The 19,798-nt window shown below is 34.9% G+C and overlaps 1 protein-coding gene and 2 long non-coding RNA genes across 3 annotated transcripts; 1 reads left to right on the top strand and 2 right to left on the bottom strand.

The window, feature by feature from the left end:
* Positions 1-3,476: 3,476 nt before the first annotated feature.
* On the bottom strand, positions 3,477-11,625 carry LOC141611871 (uncharacterized). Its single transcript, XR_012528849.1, has 3 exons — positions 11,304-11,625; positions 3,873-7,131; positions 3,477-3,783 (listed from the first exon to the last, which is right to left on the bottom strand). It is a non-coding gene; the product is annotated as an uncharacterized LOC141611871 (long non-coding RNA).
* Positions 9,137-10,940, top strand: LOC141615046 (uncharacterized). Its single transcript, XR_012529577.1, has 3 exons — positions 9,137-9,216; positions 10,009-10,095; positions 10,751-10,940. It is a non-coding gene; the product is annotated as an uncharacterized LOC141615046 (long non-coding RNA).
* Positions 11,626-14,236: 2,611 nt separating the features above from the next.
* LOC141611870 (uncharacterized) lies at positions 14,237-17,460 on the bottom strand. The gene is made up of 5 exons (XM_074430523.1): positions 16,618-17,460; positions 16,238-16,295; positions 16,041-16,124; positions 15,029-15,164; positions 14,237-14,885 (listed from the first exon to the last, which is right to left on the bottom strand). Exons 1-5 carry the CDS (start codon positions 17,225-17,227, stop codon positions 14,613-14,615), a joined length of 1,161 nt encoding a protein of 386 aa, XP_074286624.1. The 5' UTR covers positions 17,228-17,460; the 3' UTR covers positions 14,237-14,612.
* Between the last annotated feature and the right edge of the window lie 2,338 nt (positions 17,461-19,798).

Below are 19,798 nucleotides of genomic sequence, written 5' to 3'. Positions count from 1 at the left end.
AGACTTTGTATATTAATTATAATATCCTTGTATTTCGGCCATTTTTGTATGTAAAAGTTAGTTTTAATTTAGCCGAAAATCAGGGGTGTTACAATTGGTATCAGAGCGGGTTCTTTCTTGGTCAGGTGTTAAGATCGTCACATCTTGACACCGCCGATTCCACTTTTAAAACGCTTCCTAAGTTTTCGTGACACAAATTTTTTTTGAATTTTAAGTTCGGGGACGAACTTTATTTTTAAGGATAGTGGATTGTAATACCACTCAAATTTTAAAATCGTGTTTTGGTTTCTAAATCCGAACTTCGGGACGAAGTTCCTTTTAAGGGGGAAAGAATGTAATACTCGCAATTTTTAATATTTAATATTTTTATCGATATGAAAGATTATTTATTGAGTTTTTATTTATAAATCAAAATGGATATTTTAAATTATTTTATTATTGGTGTCAATATATTTTACGCTATCAAGCCCATCCTATATTACTAAAACCCTAAAAATATAAAGAGGTTAAAAGTTGGCTCTTATCTCACAACTTCTCAATCCTCAGGTTAAATTATCGATACTCTCGCCTCTTAATTCCCTTGGTTACCTCTACCAAAGATACTATAAATTACCACCATGTTACCTTGCTATTATGATTCTTGATCATTCTCGTAATAATCTAAAGATCAAAATTATGGTTCCCTTCTTCTTGTTGACTTTTCCCTTGCCATTCAGTCTTATACGCCTTCTGTATATGCTACCCATATATTGGTCATAAATATTCTTCTTCGTGCTTGATGTTAAGTTATTGACAGTGGCCTAATTTTGGGAGCGGTTATGTACTATTTAAATTTACGTACCCCAATTCAGGTAACACGATTCTACCGATCCTAATACTCTTATTATTGTTCGGGGTTGTGTGTATATGTGAAATTATTTGTCATTAAATGATAGTAGTGATTAATTGTTGTGGTATAATATTATACGTATTACATATTAGTAATTCTATGTTTTTCCTCTTAATTTTATTATCTTGTGAGACGGGTTTACAATTACTGTCTTAGGTGGCATGAGAGTTTGACTTAATTGATAAAGGATAATCCGTGCGAAAATTGTAAGGTTCGTGTTTGGTTGGAAGGTACACTGAACGTGTAGTTTATGCCGGAGTACTTGTGAGTGAGTAATTAGCTAAGAGGAATTGTTAGCAGTAAGAGAGGAGATAATCGTGAGTATTCTATTGTACACGTGCATTAATTTAAAGAACAATTTTATGAGAGGATGTGATTATACATGAAGACGTGGAGTTGGATTTTTATTGTTGGCATGAGCTACGGCGGTCTGATCTATATTTGGTAGTATTGTATTTTATTTGTTGTTTTCTTTGATCTTGACTCGTGGGTGAGTAGCTTAGAGTATTACTCTAAGTGTTGAGCACGGTTCTTTGAACCTTTGACAATATCGATATTGAAATTGAGATGAAAATTGGTTACTGGTATTGAGTTATGAGTTATGGGGCCTTTGAGCCGAGTTATGTTTACGGTCCAGAGTGACCATGGTTATGGAGTTATTTGAGTTTGAAATCGATATTGAGATGGAAATATTGTTTCGCGGGTTTTATCCGCCAGTTCACTCACCCCTTGTCCTTGGTCTTAGGTTCGACGATGAGAATACGATACTTAGTTACCTTGGAGTATTATATTATGAGACGGAGTAATGAGTAAGACGGAGTATTGGGCTGAGATTTGGTTAATTATTGGGACGAGAGAGTGTATTATATTATTGAGTAGGTTTGAGTATGAGATGAGTTAACGGGGAGTGTTTTTATTATTCTCTCTGTTTATTTTTATTTTTACATGTCTGTGTTTCCACGCCATGACCAAAAATTATTCTGCTTATATTGAGGTATTATCTCATTACTCACTTTTTCCGACGTGTTTTCTCCCTTCCGGGCTACTCGTCATGGGGGTAGTTCCTTTCTGTCTTCGATTTTCTTTTCGTGTGACTTCCTTTCTTTGTTGAAAAGGATTTTATTTCAAGAGAAGATTTCATTTAAAGCTTTGTAAAAGTCTTTGATTCCAATTTGTATTATTTAATTTTAAAAGGGATTTGTAATAAGAGACTTTGTATATTAATTATAATATCCTTGTATTTCGGCCATTTTTGTATGTAAAAGTTAGTTTTAATTTAGCCGAAAATCAGGGCTGTTACAGCAATTCCACTTTCATCAACATGAATAACCTACTTAACTTTGTTGATGTTAAACAGATATGAAAGATCTTATCATCATAAGACTCTTAACTCTATGCCAATATTCTCTCACATAGATTCAGAAATCTAGAATACATCGCATCTTTTCCTATTCTTCCAATCACTCTTTCACAGAAGAGAGCATTTGTACATTATTCTCAATAAGTAATATGTTATCAACATATAAGACATGGAAAAAATAATTCTTGCTCCCACTTAACTTCATGTATAAACTTGATTCTTCAATCATGTGAATGATATCATTCTCAATTATCACATGAACGAAAAGTATAATTCTTTGATGCTTGCTTAAGACCATTCTAGGATCACTTAAGAAAGCTACGCATAATATGTCAGGGTTCTTTGATCTTCATCTAACGTTTTGTGTTCCATACACATCCTTCTCTAAATTCCCATTTTAGAGAAGCGAATTTTAATTATTATTTGCCATTCTTCATCAAAATGAATTGCAGCGATTCCTTACATAATTTATCTTGATCAACATCTTCATATCAATCTATGCATTTAGGTACTCTAAAGCTCTATTTACCTTTAAGGAGACCCTCGCCTTAAAGTATATCTACTCTTGAGTAAAAATCTTTGGATTTGTAATGCTATGGCTTGTTTGTAACAAGGTCGATTTGGGATAATACCATTACTTTCACAAAGCAACATTTTAACAACAAGACATGTAACAGCAAGACATTTGTGCTAAACTCCCACTGAACTATACTCCCACTCTATCTTTATAGATTATAGTTCCATTACTTTCACAAAGTAACACATTAACTATAAGACATGTTTGTGACGATCTAATCTACTCCCACTCTATCTCTCAGAAATACATCTGTCTTCTTGAGAGATAGCTTTGTGAGTCACAAACATTCATGTGGTGGAGTATTAGAAGTTTTTCTAGACTAACTCATTAGCTCATAAAAGACCAGTCCTATCATGGCAGCTTGATTCATGTGATATGCAAGTCTTATCCATGTCATCTGTTGAATAGACTCTCTATTTTAGGTATCTCCTGGTTGACCATCCGTTTCGAATAATGTGTTCGTATTGTATCGCAAATTCCCTAATGTATGAGTTCAACAGCTCAACAAAACTTTATATTTGATCTTACATAAGTAAGTTGTTACTTTTAGCAACAATGACATAAGGGGAATCGAATTCATAGCTTATGGACATATAATGATTTAATCATTATAATTGTCAATTTGATCAATTTAAGTTGATAATCTTATGTTTCACGATGCAAGTAGTGTATGATGATAAATTTTTAGAACAAATGATACAATAAAGTAAGTGACTTGGGTTGCAAACCAAGTCACCAATATCCAAAATACAACCATTGTTTAAAGGATACAAACAAATTTACAAGTAGCACGAGGAAATCAAAATAGTTCTAAAATCTCAAAATACGTCATAAAAATAAAGACAAAGCAACATAAAGCCAAGCTTCCATAGATCTAGCACCATGGTCGGCTACATCTAGCTTCCCTCAAGATATTCTAGGCTTGCTTTTCTTTGCCCTTGTCCTTGCTAGGATGCCCTAATTACAATAAAAAGGGTAATCGTCACAACTTGCATCAACATACCAAAGTTGAGATTGAAACATAAAAGATAGGGATAATTATATACCTACGGGAATGACCCTTCCAGCTTTGATATCGCCAAGGTATTTTGAACAATCTCTCTTCCAATGCCCAACACCACAACAATAGTGGCACTTGTCCCCGGATGAGGCACTGTACTTGGGCTTGGAGGAGCTAGCTTCACAAGCCATTCCTTTGTTTTTGTTGGGAGTTTTCTTTCTTCCCTTATTGCCACTTTTCTTGAAATTCCCTTTGCTCTTATGATTAATATTGAGCACATCCTTGGTGGTGTTAACACTTAGCCCATGTCCCTTTCGGCTTGCACAAGCATTTTGTTCAACTCATCAAGGGAGACTTTCTTATTTTGCATATTAAAATTCACCCTGAATTGAACATATGCCTTAACCTTGTTTAAGGAATGAAGAATTCGATCAATGACGAGTTCCTTAGGAATCTCTACCTTATGCATTTTTAGAGTCTTAACATGCTCCATCAACTTGAGCACATGAGGGCTAACTTTTTTGCCCTCCTTAATGTTGAGATCAAATAATGCGGATGCCGCTTCATATTGAATGATCCTCGGAGCTCGTGAAAACATGGTCACAAGTTTCGTATAGATCTCATGAGCGGTGCGAATCTTTATTGTACTTCTTTGGAGTTCGGCCTCCATAGAGAAGATTAACACATTTTTTATCGTGGCCGACTCCTTTTGGTAAACCTCATAGGCTTGCCTAGCGGCGGTGGTAGACCTAGCATTATGTTCGGCGGGAGAGGCCTCGGTAAGGTAACGAAGTTTGTCGTCACCCTTCGCGGCCAAGCGAAGTTACGCGTCCTATTCGGCGAAATTGGACCCATTCTTTTCTAATTTACAACGATCCATGAAGGATCGGAGCCATGAAACATTGGTGAGAGTGTTGGAGCTAGTGGTTGTGGATGAAATTGGAGTTGCCATTGCAATTGAGAAAATGATTTCGACTACAAAAATAGGAAGTGAAGGAATTAATAAACATCTATCGTTTCAATAATACTTGTAAACATTTTAAACAAGTTTTAACATTTATATAGTGACCTCTACCCCAACTATTATAAATGATCCCGAGATCCAAATTCATATTAATTCGGGCACGGTGAGCCGATTCATCCCTTATCAATATAACTCGGTGCATTAACTCTTAATCGATTCTACTTCTAGAACTCTCGGTCGATAAAAATTACTCTAATATTTATCATTAGCCCGGAACACATGCGACTACGGTCACGAACACTTCCGTTGAGCTCAATCCAAATTTCAATGTAATAACATTTTATTACCCACTTACCCAACGTAACAAGTTTAGTACCTCGGTGAGGCGAGCCTACTTCCTCATGAAATTGGGACTCATGGTTTCTACTATTTGGTAAGGCTAATTCTCAATTAATATTTAGTGAGAGGTCATGTCAATTTATTATCTATCACGTTTTAAGTGAACTAAAACGGTGAACAATGATAATTATAATTGACACGGTCGATGACTCGATATGATATGCATGTGTTGTTATGGCGATTTTGCAATGCATGCAACATATTAAAAGAAATGCAAAGCAATAATTATAAATTCCTAGTATGGCCTTCCTAAAATAGAAAATCAAATAATCTATTACATATTCGGAAACCAACTCCTTTGGTCCCTTGAATCTTCAAGTGGCACGCCTCAAAAGAACACCGTCTTTTGTCGGAACGCCTTTACGAATGACATCGTCTTGAAGAAACTCCATGATTACAAATAATAATAAAAATACAAAGCTATTCCTATTATACATTTCTAAAATGGAAAAACTAGTAAAAATAAAACTGATACGAGATCACATTAAATTACAACCGAATCAATATTCCCTTTCATTACGGGTAATATCGATTAAAACTAAGGCCATACTAAGATAAAATTACATAATTCAAAATTATATAAATAAAAGACATTCAACAATTTAAATATGCAGCATTATAATATGTATCTATCATGCCAAATTATGTGCCAAATCGCCCTATTGAACTTATATCGATTATATAACCCGGTTTTATGGAAATACGTGAGCATAACTTCTTAAAATCACAAGTTAACACTTAAATCACATTTAAGCTCAAGTTAATTATCCTAACACTATTAGGACTCAAAATTAGTCATCACTCAATTTTTGACAATAATTCAACTTGATTTAATTTTATGCTCATTTTTTACCTTAAAATCATAACATTTATGAAATAAATCCAAATTAAATTACAATAATTTCAAATTTCAAATTTTAAATTTTTGAACATTATGGAATAATTCCATGACACTCATAATGTCAAAAATCATGATTAAAATTTTCGAATTTAATTTCGAGAAAATATAGTTGCAATTTATCGGTTTTATCTCATAAAACATCTAAAGTATCCAAAAATTAATCCAATCAATTTTACAACTTTAGATCTGATAATTGAGATATTTATTCAAACTAAAATAATTTTCTCATGCCATGCAATTCATTTTAGCCATTTATGCTAAAATAGTCACTATTTATGCCATTTTTACACTAAAAATTCATAAATCATGCAAAATGAAATCAATTCATCTCAAAATTTACATACAGTGTGTAAATCATGCATGTGACAACATGTTAAAATCTCATGGCCCATTTCGAAGTTTAACTATATTTAACCATTTTACCTCTTTTAATCCATTTTTATCTCATAAAAATCATAAATCATGCAATATTAATCAAATTAACGCGAGATTTTACACACAATTTGTAAAATATGCATGTGAGGTCATATAAAATTTTCAAGGTCAGAGACTAAGTTTAACCATTTTCAGTCATTTAACTTCCATTTATGCCATTTTTATCACATAAAAAATCACGTCCGTTAGTGAAGGTTAACTTATTTTAGTGAATAAAAATTCATTTTACTCATAAAAATGTAATTATTTCACTAAAAATCATAAAAATGAACAATAAATTGCCATGAATCATAAAAATGACCTAAAAACATTTTAGGACCAGAATATATAACATGCATCATGATTTCGTGACTTACTCTTATAAATCACAAATTTCTAGTTTTAATTAGGTTACATTTAACTCGGAAAAATCAAACCGATTATGCATGCAACATCCTATGCTCTGATACCACTTGTTAGGTTCATATACCTCTTATTAGACTCCTCTAATTGTGAACTAATTAACTTCTTAATATATGTTCTTTAGATCTAGTGCATGCATAACAAAATAAGAGATTAATAAGAAAAACAATGTCTCTTACATTGTTATTTGGTTCGAAATAAGCACTAGTAGAAAAATAACATTAGGCAACTAGAAAAGGCTACGGTCGTAAAAAATAACCGTAGCCTATTATAAAAGGTTACGGTTATTGAAAAACAACCGTAGCCAATTATATAGATAAAAATAAAAGGCTACGGTTCTGCTCTATAACCATAGCCAAAAGTATTCTAAAGACAACGGTCCTTAAAGAACCGTAGCCATTTATAATAATAAACGGCCCACAATCGTAGAAGTATCATATACTCCGTATGATACTGTCAAAACCTTATCTCAAATCCATTTTACTGTCAAAACAAAACATTATCACCCTCAACAACGAAAAATCCTATCTCACAAATCCACATCTCATCCTAATCCCCTACCGCTCCGCTTCTTTCTTTAGCCCTTCACTCTCCGCTCACTCCTCACCCGACTCTCCCTCGCTGGTTGTCGTTGTCTATCCCTCTCCTTCCCTTGCGCCTATTGAAATCGTAATTCCTCTCATTTTTTTAAGGTGCTGCAATAATAACCACAATAACACGTATTATTACCCTACTAGTATATCACAGTTCGAATTTACTAGGGTTTTAACGATATGGAACTGGCCAGCCTGATGGTGGTGTTCCTTTGGCGTCGCCAGGTACCAGGATTTATTTTTCTTCCCTTTTCCTGTTTTTGCGATTTCTTATGATTTAATCAGTGAAATTCGAGCAGTAAAGGAAATTAGAATTGATATTTATGGGCCCATTGTTGAGATTTGTTATGATTTCTAAGCTGCAAAGTTCCTCTTCTTGTAGTTTCTTCGTTTTGTTTGATTGTTAGGGGTTTTTGTTTGAATTAGGAGTTTTTCTATGTTAATCGGTTTAGAATTAGGTATAATCGTCAATCTTTAGTGAACAAGATCATTTAATCTTGTATGCTAGCTTATAATGAATGTCTCATCAATTGTGGAGCAGTTTTATGCCGCATATTCTGCTGCCACATTGATTCCATTTTCTTATTTTTGTTGAAAATAAAACTATGAATGAATGACTAATGGTTTTGAAATGGAATGAATGGATGAAGTATGAAGTAGGCATATATTTGTGAACTATACTGCTTTCGAGGTGAAGTAGGCATAACAAAAGGTGTCAAGTGCAATATAAGGGTCATGAACGTAATATCAAGCTCACGCTCTTATGACTTATGAGTCTCTATTGCCAAATGGGGACAAAGTTTCACAGGCTCACTATCTCTAGTTTTAGGATATATGAAATAAAGCAATATGCAGTTAAAGTTTTTATGCTTCTTGTATTGCGAATGTGACACAATGTCGGATCATTTTAATCCAGAACAACTAACTCGACATATAATAAACAAATTGTAAGGCTTTTAGCCCCAAATCTTAAATCTCAATTTTATTTCATTAAGTCCTATTATTAAGTTATACTTGTTTCTAAGTAATGTTGCTACATTTGCTTATACTATGAGTACCTTATAGTTTTTTCTCACTCACTCTTTTGATGGTGTAATACATTTGTTTACATGTTGAAATGATTGTATTTTGACTCATATGACTTCCTATATGGGGCAAGCTAAAAGATTGACCAATGGCCCAAAGATTGACTTTGCCATCCCCGACGCTAGTGACTAAGTCTCTGGAAAACTTTCTCCCAATCTGATGACAGCTGACGCTGCTAGTGTGGGCTATGAATTCCTCTATACAAATAGTTGTTAAGGAAGAATTTCTAAAATAAAAATAAAAGAAATGTAGAAAACAAAGAAATAATGAATAATGAATAGAAAAAAAGGAAGGATACACAGCTTATAGGCACGTTTAGTGGCCATTGCTGTTCATAATAGTTCTACACCACCACTTCTAGATCTCCTCTTATTTTATACGGAGTGTATGTGTTTGATTACTAAGTGTTGTGAGTGAGTGGATAAACAAGCATAACGTTTACCGATATTATTTGCTTTGGTATCGTGCTTTGTATTTCTTAAAGTTTCGAAGCGATAGTTCTAACATCGTGTTTACCTCTTCAATTGGAAGGTTATTAACTCCTCCGGAGACCCCTCTTTTTTCATCATTGGATGATATAAGCCAGCCGCTGCCAACCTAGTACATAGTGGTAGAGCTCAAAGCCATCCAATTTCAATTTCAAGATCATCTACTGTGAGTCAAAGTTCATTGATTATCCAAGTATCGTAGGGGTCTATGAAATTTATCTTTTGATTTATAATCCCTCTATCCCAGAAAATAGTTTTGGTTTTAACTTGTATCCTTCCCTTGCTTTGCTATTGAATATGCAGGTAATAGTCTTGGTGGCTGCAATTCACTGAATATGCAGGTAATAGTTCTATTCAAAATGTACAAATCCATCTCTCCGGGGAATACTATTGAATTTTAATTTGGGATTCTAGAACCTAATTTGAGCATATTACATTATACTGAATATGCAGCTAGATCATTTTGAACATGGGGTAATTGTCGTTTCTTTTCTGACTATTTGCTGATTAGTGAACTCGTGGAATATGGCATTAATGTTTTACTGTCGACTACTTGAGCATATTACATTATACTGAAATTCAATGGTATTAACTTTGGCGATATTCAAATGCTGCTCACTCTACTTTTCTCTTGAAATTCGACCATAAATCCCTCAATTATCTCACTTGTACTACTGACAATTGTCCTGCTATCACATGTATACTCTCTGTAATTTATGATGTTCTTTACTTTCTCAATCAAGTATTCTACTTATAGCACAGCTACATTGTGGAGGGAGGATTTCAATTTATGTTGTGATTGATTGCATCAGGTTTTGCGTACATTGACCTATCAAACTACCGGCATACCGGTATACACTAGTTGTCAGATGGATTATGATTATACCTTTTTAAGATCATGTGTTTACTGCCAGCTAATTTGCAAGGGAATTTGGAATAGTAAGCGAATATATGCCGGCATACAACATCATGCGGGCAGCGGCCATGATATCAATTGTAATGTAAGTTTTTGCAAAAAAAAAGGGTTTTGTTTTTGTTGTTCAGTGCTGTGTCTTGAGCATAAAATGACCACAGACTCTTGAATCCTTACTTCCGTACCTTTTACTCTTTACCATGAAAACTTTCGGAAGCAACACTTATTTTGGATTGGCTGGGTTTTCATAATGCTTTCATGAGTACCAGATGTAAAATTGTAGTTCATTCTGATATGCTTTCATGTAAAATTGTACTTCTGCTTCTCTTACTATCGCCGACTAATTTATTAAAAAAACAATATATAAATGTGTCAATTGTTTAAATCTTTGAATAATTCTTGTTTCATCATTGTTTTGTCGGGTTATTAGAGTTTCCTGCGGTATTTCTGCATTAAAAATGGCTAGAAGGCAGAGTGGAGGGCAATAGTCAGGTGATTAGAGTTTGTTCCGGATTGAGGGAGAAGTGAATTAATGACATTTTTTGTATTTGTTGGTTTTGAATATTTTCTTTTGTGCTCATCTGGAAGCTAATTTTTGGTGTGTATGTCACACACACCGGGCCGTTGCATTAGAATGTTGATGCAGGTTCGTTGTAACTGGCTTAAGACTGAAATAGGGCCATCATGTTACGTGAAATTGTTTTTCTGCCTGACTTATCCACTCCCATTTTATTGTTGCTCAGGCGAGGGAGAGGCATGAGGCAGAGGAGAGAAGAGGATTGAAAGAGAACATGCAGAGGAAGAGAGAAAATGCAAAGAGGAGAAGAAGCTCGGGAAAGAGAAGCACAAGAAGGAAGCTGCTTAGTTGTGAGGTAGAATATTATGAGAACTTGATACTGATGTTGATTTGTAATGGTAATTGTATGTTAAACATTGGTATTGTAATTAATTATTATGATCTTAATTAAAGAATTTACATTTATAATAAATCATTTTTTTGTAAACAATTTTTTTTAAAAAAATTTAATTGAGAAACGGCTACGGTTGTTAAAAGAGAACCGTAGCCTAAAGTGACTTATGGCTACGGTTAAATCTTAATAACCGTAGCCATAAGTCGCTTTAGGCTACGGTTACTATTAATAATCGTAGCCAAAAGTCATTTTTGGCTACGGTTCCTGACCGTAGCCATAACTACTTGATCTAAGGCAACGCCCCGATTTACTACGGTCGAGGAACCGTAGCCAAATGTCCTTTTTAACCATAGCCAAAAGCCATTTCTGTACTAGTGAAGGGCACAAATAAGGTCACCTTCCTTATTTGTTCTTGAGCTTAATATGGTGGATGATCCTCCAAAAATCCCAATGTAGAGATCTTTCTTTGATTGCACCCAAGACTAATCCCTTAAACTAGTATATTAATTAACTAGATTAATATAGTAGTGCCCTTAAAATTAATTCTAATATTATCACTATCACTATCACTATCACTACACTAGTAATCTAATATTGTTATTAGAATTTATGAACAATTTCTTATTTTCTAAAAAAACTTGTTTTAGAGAGATTTTGAGAGAGTTTTGAGCAAGTATGCATGTGATGTAAAATGAATGAATGTCCATATGAAAATAAGAAAACAATTCTCTTATAGAAAGAGAGGAAAACCGGTGGGGGTCAAGGAGTACATGCCAAAAATTGGAATCTCCTTTTCCTTTTACTCTTATCAGCATTTTAGGTGTGTAAGGCTAGTATGTATAAGTATGATTGCATCTTACTTTATATCATAAAATAAATCAACCACACTCCACCATAACTCCCTCCATTTCGGTCCAACACACATAAAATGGACTACCATTTTATTTTGTCAATTTGTCATTTGTCATTTGTCACACAATATGTCACATGTAGTATGTTACATGTTATTAATTAATTTAATGCATATTTATCAAGTAAATATCATTTTATAAATTAATTAAATTACATACAACAAATTGACTAGTGATACTTGATCACATAAATAAAATGGGTCATATAATTATAATTCACAACATCTTATAATTATACTTAACCATTCATTCTTACCTCTATTGTTTCTCAAACAATAAACAATTTTAGTAACAAAGCATTTCAATTACTAAAATAAATCTTATTTAATCCCATTACAATAAGATATAAATATTCTCTCTCACAAATGAATTGTTCAATTTTAAGGAATTAATTAACTTGTATCGTCATACAATTAATCAATTTGTCTATTAAGGGAATTGTCCTTTAGGTGTGACCTTAAGGGATCAACTGACCACCACCGTCAAACGATAGTAATGTCAAACTCTAGTTAGCCAATCATTACTGATTAATGATGATCAGTTGACTATATAATGAATCATCCCTTACGTATTCTTAATATGAGATTTAAACATGTGATCGCACTATCGTTGAGGACACATATTCCAACATCTACGCCCACCTAAAAGACCCCCTACATCCACCCACACAACCAAGAAGAAAGACGATCAGTAAAAATTAATTAGAGTGAATAACAATTACCCCACTGCCACTGCTGATGATTTGATTTGGAGATGACTATAATTTGGAGATGGCTAGTTAGGAGTCGTATCTCACCTTCTCACATTCCTAGAAAACATCCACCTCCGCCATCAACAACCTCCTGCCCCACATCGTCCCATCCTCTGCTGCCGACCAACCTCATGTACAGTCGAACAACCACATTCATACACCACCACTATTAGCTTTGAAATCTAAATCAGAGCCTATAATAAACAATAATAAAACTCAAGAACCTCGAAATTAGAATTTAGGTTAGTTAATTGGGATTGATATTCATAAATTTACATTAGATAAACATGGGGTTTTGATGATGGAGATAATGGGATCACCATTAATCCATGCTTGGGGGTCATACATGGCGGGAGGCATAAAGGACGGCAAAAGTCGCGCTGCTCTAGTCCCACGTCGAGTCGAATAAGAGTGTGTGAGGGTAGTGTTCTTTTGGACGATATGAGGGCGTTGGTGGTTAGCTTGGTGGTCGTAGTTGGGAGATGATAATGGATGGTGGTCGCTGGTGGTTGTAAGGGAGATGGAGGTGGCGGTAATGTAGACGGGTGTAGTCAGTAGTCAGTAGTGTGTAACGTTCATTGCTATTAATTAATCTTTTATTTATGTTTTATGATTATTATTCCATAGCCACGTCATGTGTTTCACCTCGTTAAGTTTTAGACGAGTTTGTTTCGGGAAAACGAGGTCAATAGTATGGTTTTATAATGAGATTAAATGAAGTTCGGATTATTATAAGAAGACGACTCATAATTTGGATTATTATTATGAATTAACTTCACTAATAAATCCAGAAAAGAAAGATAAGAGATGAGCAAACAAGAGGGGAAGGATGATGTGGAGAGTGGTCCTACGAAACAAACGCGGCAAAGGCTTATGAGGTATCATGAACAGGCTGTTAAAGATATCTACAAATAATGCTGCAAAGTGCGATGCTCACATGGGCTTCGTCATTCTGTATCATTCTCTTGATAACTTCGCACATGATTTTGCCTCCCTTCTGCACATGGCCCTGCCTTTCTACATTCCTTCCCCCAATATTCTAATCTTATCATACACATACCAACAACAATGCACAAACCTCTACTAACGTTTTACGAAGTATAATTTTAGGGGGTGTTTGGTTCATGCGTGGGTATGGGTTTAGAATCGGGAATTATATCTGGGTGGTATCGGGTTGGAACTTGATACCTCATACCTTGTGTTTGGTTCAATTTTGGGGTATGAGGTTAGAAATTAATCAAAGCTAAAAACCCTTCAAAATACAATATTTTTAATAATAATTTTTATACTATTAAATCATGTAGAGAAAATTTAATCAAATAAATATATAAAATAATTTTTTAAAAATTGTTTTTATCACTTTTTAATATTTGTAATTTGATACCATGGTATCAATCTCATACCCACCCCCTTCCCTGGGTATGAGAAACCCATACCTCGTGGGTTTGAGGTATGGGTATCAAACCTTCAATTTTGTCAACCAAACACATGGTATGGGTTTGGTTCATTCCAAACCCATACCTCATACCTATATTGGGTGAACCAAACACCCCCTTAGAAAGACTCTCTCTCACTAACTGTATTGAGAGACCATTTTATAACTTTCGGACTTTGAAGTTATAAAATATGATATAATTATTGAAAGATTGTCTTGAGTTTGTATGAATAATTAAATATGATATAGTTACTGATAACTATCAGCCAATCCACTATTAATTCAGTCGTCATAAACCCCATATATATTATGGGTTCAACCATTACATGCTTTGTTACTACATTTACAATGGTTCACACACATAAGATTGCTCTTTACTACATTTTTCGAGTTTCTTCTTTTTTTTTTTTTTTTTTTTTTTTTTTTTTTTTGACAAAGGTAGATAAGGGAGTTACATGTTCTGAGCCTCCTCGGCTTATTGACCATGACCCCTTATTAGGCCTACGCGAAATAAAAGAGCGTAAAGTGTCATTTGTCCAAGAATATTGTCATGTATTGTTGTAAGACGCTTGTAGAAATAACATTTTCTTTATATTGTTATATTGACGTACGAGAGGCGAGCAAAGTGCATTCGAGATGTCTGTAGCAAGTGATCAAGTGGTCGTTGGTGAGGCCGGCAGCTTGCATAAAAGAATAAATGGCAGTTGGACCAACAGTTCTAAACCCGCGTCTCACCATGTCCTTGCTAATACTTTCAGACTTTGAAGTCTTGACAGGGATCTTATGGGCAAATTTGTATTGTGGAGAAATAGGCTTGCCGTTGACAAATCCCCAAATGTATTTTGCCAAGGACCCGAATTCAGATTTTATCTGTTATTAGGTTAAAATGGGGTAATTCAATATAAATTGCTGAATGTAAGTAATTAGGGAGTAGACCCTTCAAAAAAAAAAAAAAAGTAATTAGGGAGTAGACTTTATCTTCAACGGAAGGCAACAAACTTGGTATTTATTACCTCAAGCGTCCTTCCGGCATTATCGACAACCCCACGAACTCTACCAATATCAATGGAGTATTGTGTACTAATTGAGGTCATCTGCTTTTCAGTTAAGTTAGCAACAATTTCTGCATCAAATCCTGCAAAAGCATCCCTGAAACGAGAATAATTATAGTTTTTAACAATCACTCGACCAAAGAATGAGGACTAGGTGAAAAATTATAAACAGTACTCCGAAATTCATAGCTCATCTATTTTAAAGTTTGTAACAATTACTAATGACAAGATGATACTTTTACGATATGCCATATGTCGGGTCGTGCCCAACAGTAATGAATACGCTGTATAGGAATTATTAGCCGCAGTTTCCCTTGGTTAATGATAATTATTACAAGGAAATCATTGAATTTTTTGCCAAATTGGTGTTTATTAGCAAAATAATTAGGGAATTGGGGTTGGTTTGAAACTATTTAGACTTATGGTGTCCACGTTATCAGTTTCATTTTTTTTCCAATTTTTAGGCAAAGCCGCTAAGTTTCTTAGCGGCTTTGTCTCTTTGTCATTTTTTTTTTTATAATAAATGTCATGTTTTATGAAAAATAGATAAATAAGGAAGCGCTAACTTTCTTAGCGAACTTTGGTGGTTATTCATTTTTAGAATATCTTTGTCATCATGTTAGAAGGTGACGGTTTTTTTATGAATAGTAAAGCGCATTAAGATTCTTAATGCTTTATTATTCACTTTTTTTTTTTTTTTTTTTCAAAAAAAAAAAAAAAATTTAAAAAAAAAAAAAAAATAGTAAGCCGCTTACCATAAAAACTGAAAAAAAAAATAAAAACTGATGACATGGACACCATAAATCTAAATAGTTTTAAACCAACCCCAACTCCCTAATTATTTTGCTAATAAACACCAATTTGCCAAAAAATTCGAAATCATTCCTATAATCTTGACAGCAAAAAAGAAAGAAAAAAACCCAATGAAAAATTAGATGAACAGAAAATTTGAGTGTGCACAGGGAAATCATACCTATAATCTTGACGTTTCCTCAAGATAGAAGCCCAATCTGAGCCAACTTGCGCACCACTCAACACCAACAACTCGAACAACATCCTACGTAATTATTATTATAAGAAAATCAGCAACAAAATCATTAAAATGACTATATTTTCGTAACAACCTCATGATACCAAAAAAACATACAGTATGAAATTAAAAAACCTTACTTGTCATCAGTCACAGGTACTCCCCATTCCTCATCGTGATATGCAACGTAAAGTGGGTCTAATAGCGTAAGAAACGTAGACACATTAGCTAGCTAATATTTCGATCTTTGATTTAAATACGTCTCACAAATAATAATAAAAAAATAGTAGTACATAAACAGAGAATTTCCCAAACCATCAGCATAATGGCATGTCTTAGTGCTACCTAGCTATATATTGCACGTTTAAAAATAAGAATAATAATAATAATGACATTTAATCATTAATCGGCAAATAAACCCTCGTACCCAGTATTTGATTGATAAGTATACTAAAATGTGTAAGATGATAATCTTATTATACGGCAGTGATTAGAAGAATACAAAAATAAGAATGTTTACCAGAATTAGGAGTAACAGAGGTGCATCTTCTGTCGAAAACCGATGTTTCTGAAGTCTTGACATTACCAAGAGACTCAATCAATGGAGAAACTTTGGAGTCGTATTTAGCAGAATTAGACCTGCCGTAATGAGCAATTCGCATCTTCCTGTGTGCAGTTTCAAGTGCCATTTGTTCTCTTCGAACCGCTGCGATACTTCCGGGTGATTCTGTAATCATAGCTGATGAATAATTACTACCTAACATGAAACAAGGATCAACCTCATTATTAACGTTGGTTTTACTACCCCATTTTTTACAATTCTTAATCTCCAATGTACTGACAGATCGTGTGAGAGTATTCCTAGGTATAATAATCTTATCAGAACTAGAGGTGAGACCATTGCTATCATTTCCCCGCTTTACAGCGGGAGGACGCGGTGAAGTTAGTGGTGGAGATGTTGTTGCAGTGTTGGAGGACGGCTTAGGTCTGGTGGAACGCGGCAGAGCTGGTTGTGGCTGGGTTGTAGAACTGACTTTTTTAAGCGATTTTTGACGCTCAAAGGTGTTTGGTAATCGGCAGTTGTAAGCTGGTTGAAGGACGGGCCTGCTGTCGACAGAGGGGGATGACATGATCTTGGTCTATAATGTACACGTTTTGTGTGTTATTGGGTTGGTACTTGGTACCGTTATTCTGTTTGTTGTTGAACAGAGCGGAATATGAAAAGAGCTGTAATTTGGTGTTGTTAGTCTAAGGAGGGGAGAAGGGAAGGGAACTGAATAGAAGGGCTGTGCTTAGTTTTTATAGCAAGAGATGGTTACATTTCTCTCACAGATAAAATGGGAGGGGAACAATAATGGGGAACGTGAGAACATGGGCCTATCCACTCTTACAAATGGGCCAAATTGACAAATTGGTAAAAAAAAGTTACGGTTGGCAGCAAATTGGTAAAAAAAGTTATACTTTGCACAAATTGGTAAAAAATTAGAGAGTTGGACAAATACACGTAAATTTGACCATTTGAGTGGTTAATACAAAGTAATTATTAATTAAGTTAATCTCATCCAGAACAAAAATAAAAAATAAGGGCACTTGAAAATAAACATGTTTTGTCAATTAATTTTGCCATATTATATATTTTTATTTAATTTTTGCAATAATTTAGTCTGGGTGTAAGAATCATAAAGAATTAGACGGGGTAAACATGTTTGTGTATTAGATTTGAATTCGATCGATAGTAATCGGTGAAAGTATGGGCGGTAAATACGAGTCAGACGAAGTCAAGTCATGATTATATAACAAGGTCAAGTCATGATTATATACGGGTCAAAATATTTTCAAACACGTAAAAAATATTTTAAGTTTATAAAAAAAAAAAATTTAGTCATATTTCTCATTCATTAGACATAGTAATAATTTGCATGGTCGTATTTGTTTGATTTAAGTTACTTAGTGTATGATCGAAATTTTAAATTTTTTAGAAAAACGTAAGTAAAGCTATTAACGAAAAAAGTGAGTATTGACAAACGCGTTAAACACAAATGATAACAGAAAAGAGCCCGGGGAAGTATACAGTGAGAAATATAGTGTAATTATGAAATTGAATTTTAAGCACAAATCAATTAATAAGTTAAATTATCATTTTTTTGGGTGTATTTGTCAACTCTTTTTTTTTTTACCAATTTGTTTCGCACCTATTATTTGCCGATGATAGTATTTTGTTTGCGCGGGCTACGAAGACAGAGGCGGTAAAAATTAAAGAGATCCTGCGAGAATATGAGGTAGCCTCGAGTCAGCTTCTCAACTTAAATAAGACCACGGTTTCGTTTAGTAGGGCGACAAGGGGTGATGTGAGGAATGAGTTAGCAAGCTTACTAGGGGTAGGGATGGTCGACGTGCAAGAGAGGTAATTAGGATTACCCACCGTAATAGGATATTCAAAGAAGGTCCTTGTGGATATTGTACGGGATAAGCTTTGTAAGAAGCTACAAGGATGGAAAGGAAAATATTGTCTAAGGCCGATAGAGTGGTTTTGATAAAGGCTATTGCCCAATCAATCCCTACTTTTGCGATGGGTGTGTTCAAATTCCCCTTCATTTTTGTGAGGAGCTTCGATCAGTTGTGACATAGTTTTGGTGGGGTCATAATAATGGGAAGAAGAAGATACCTTGGATTGCTTGGAGGAAGCTTTGTTTACCTAAGGAAGCAGGGGGGCTAGGATTTCGAGACTTTGATAGTTTCAATATGGGACTGTTGGGGAAACAAGCGTGGAGACTCGTAACAAATCGGGATCGCTTGTGGTCACGGATAATGAAGGCGAGGTATTTTCCAAATGGATCATTTATGCAGGCAAAAGTTGGGTGGAATCCGAGTTATGTGTGGAGGGGTATTGTGGAGGCTAGGAAGGTACTTGAGAAAGGAATTAGGAGGACAATAGGTAATGGGCTTAGCACTTTAGTTTGTAAAGACCCTTGGCTACCGGGGACAACAACTAAGAAGGTCCTTACACATATGGGGGATAATGATGAGCAAATGGTGGTAGCACAATTATTTCGGGCGGATGGCCGTGGGTGGAATAAGACGAAGGTCTGTAGTCGATTGCTACCGTTCGAACACCAATATGTGTTAAATATTCATATTCGAGATAGTCAGGATAAGGATGGTTGGTGTTGGGATGGGGAGAAGGATGGTATATACATTGTCCGTTCTGCGTACAGGTTGCTAACGGGTAGGGAGTATGAGGAGGCTGGACCGTCGAGCAATGCAAATGAGAAGATGCTTTGGAATAAGGTATGGAATACACCGGTCTTACCTCGTGTTAAGACTTTCTTTTGGCAGTTGTGCCATGATGCTTTATCGACGAGGGGAAATCTAAACTATCGCATTGGGAATATTGAAGCACGAGAAACGGGTCTGCATATTGTTCGTGGGTGTGGGGGTCTGGCTGGAGTTTGGATGGTGTTGGGTTGGAGGTTGATAGGATGTATGATGGCGAGAGTGTGAGAGAATGGTTGGAGGTTGTCTGGGCAGGTAGAAAAGAGGAGGGGAGAGCTTTATTCATGATGACTTGTTGGGCGTTGTGGGAGGTGCGGAATAAGGTCGGTTTTGAAGGGGTTGATGTGCATTTGAATGAGGTAGTAAAGAGGGTCACGGGGTTGATGGTGAAGTTTGGGGAAGCAAATAATGAGGCCACGAGAGCTTTT

Source organism: Silene latifolia, chromosome 11, assembly GCF_048544455.1.
Source record: "Silene latifolia isolate original U9 population chromosome 11, ASM4854445v1, whole genome shotgun sequence".
In the NCBI taxonomy this organism is placed as follows: Eukaryota; Viridiplantae; Streptophyta; class Magnoliopsida; order Caryophyllales; family Caryophyllaceae; genus Silene; species Silene latifolia.
The sequence above is the reverse complement of the archived record's forward strand: the minus strand, read 5'-3'. Positions and strand labels throughout refer to the sequence as shown.

Coding starts and splice junctions, on each gene's coding strand:
- LOC141611870 (XM_074430523.1), bottom strand. CDS start 17,227: ATGTCATCCCCCTCTGTCGACAGCAGGCCCGTCCTTCAACCAGCTTAC. Junction 15,165..16,040: donor AGGAAACGTCAAGATTATAG/GTATGATTTCCC, acceptor TTCTCGTTTCAG/GGATGCTTTTGCAGGATTTG. Junction 14,886..15,028: donor ATGCCGGAAGGACGCTTGAG/GTAATAAATACC, acceptor ACCTAATAACAG/ATAAAATCTGAATTCGGGTC.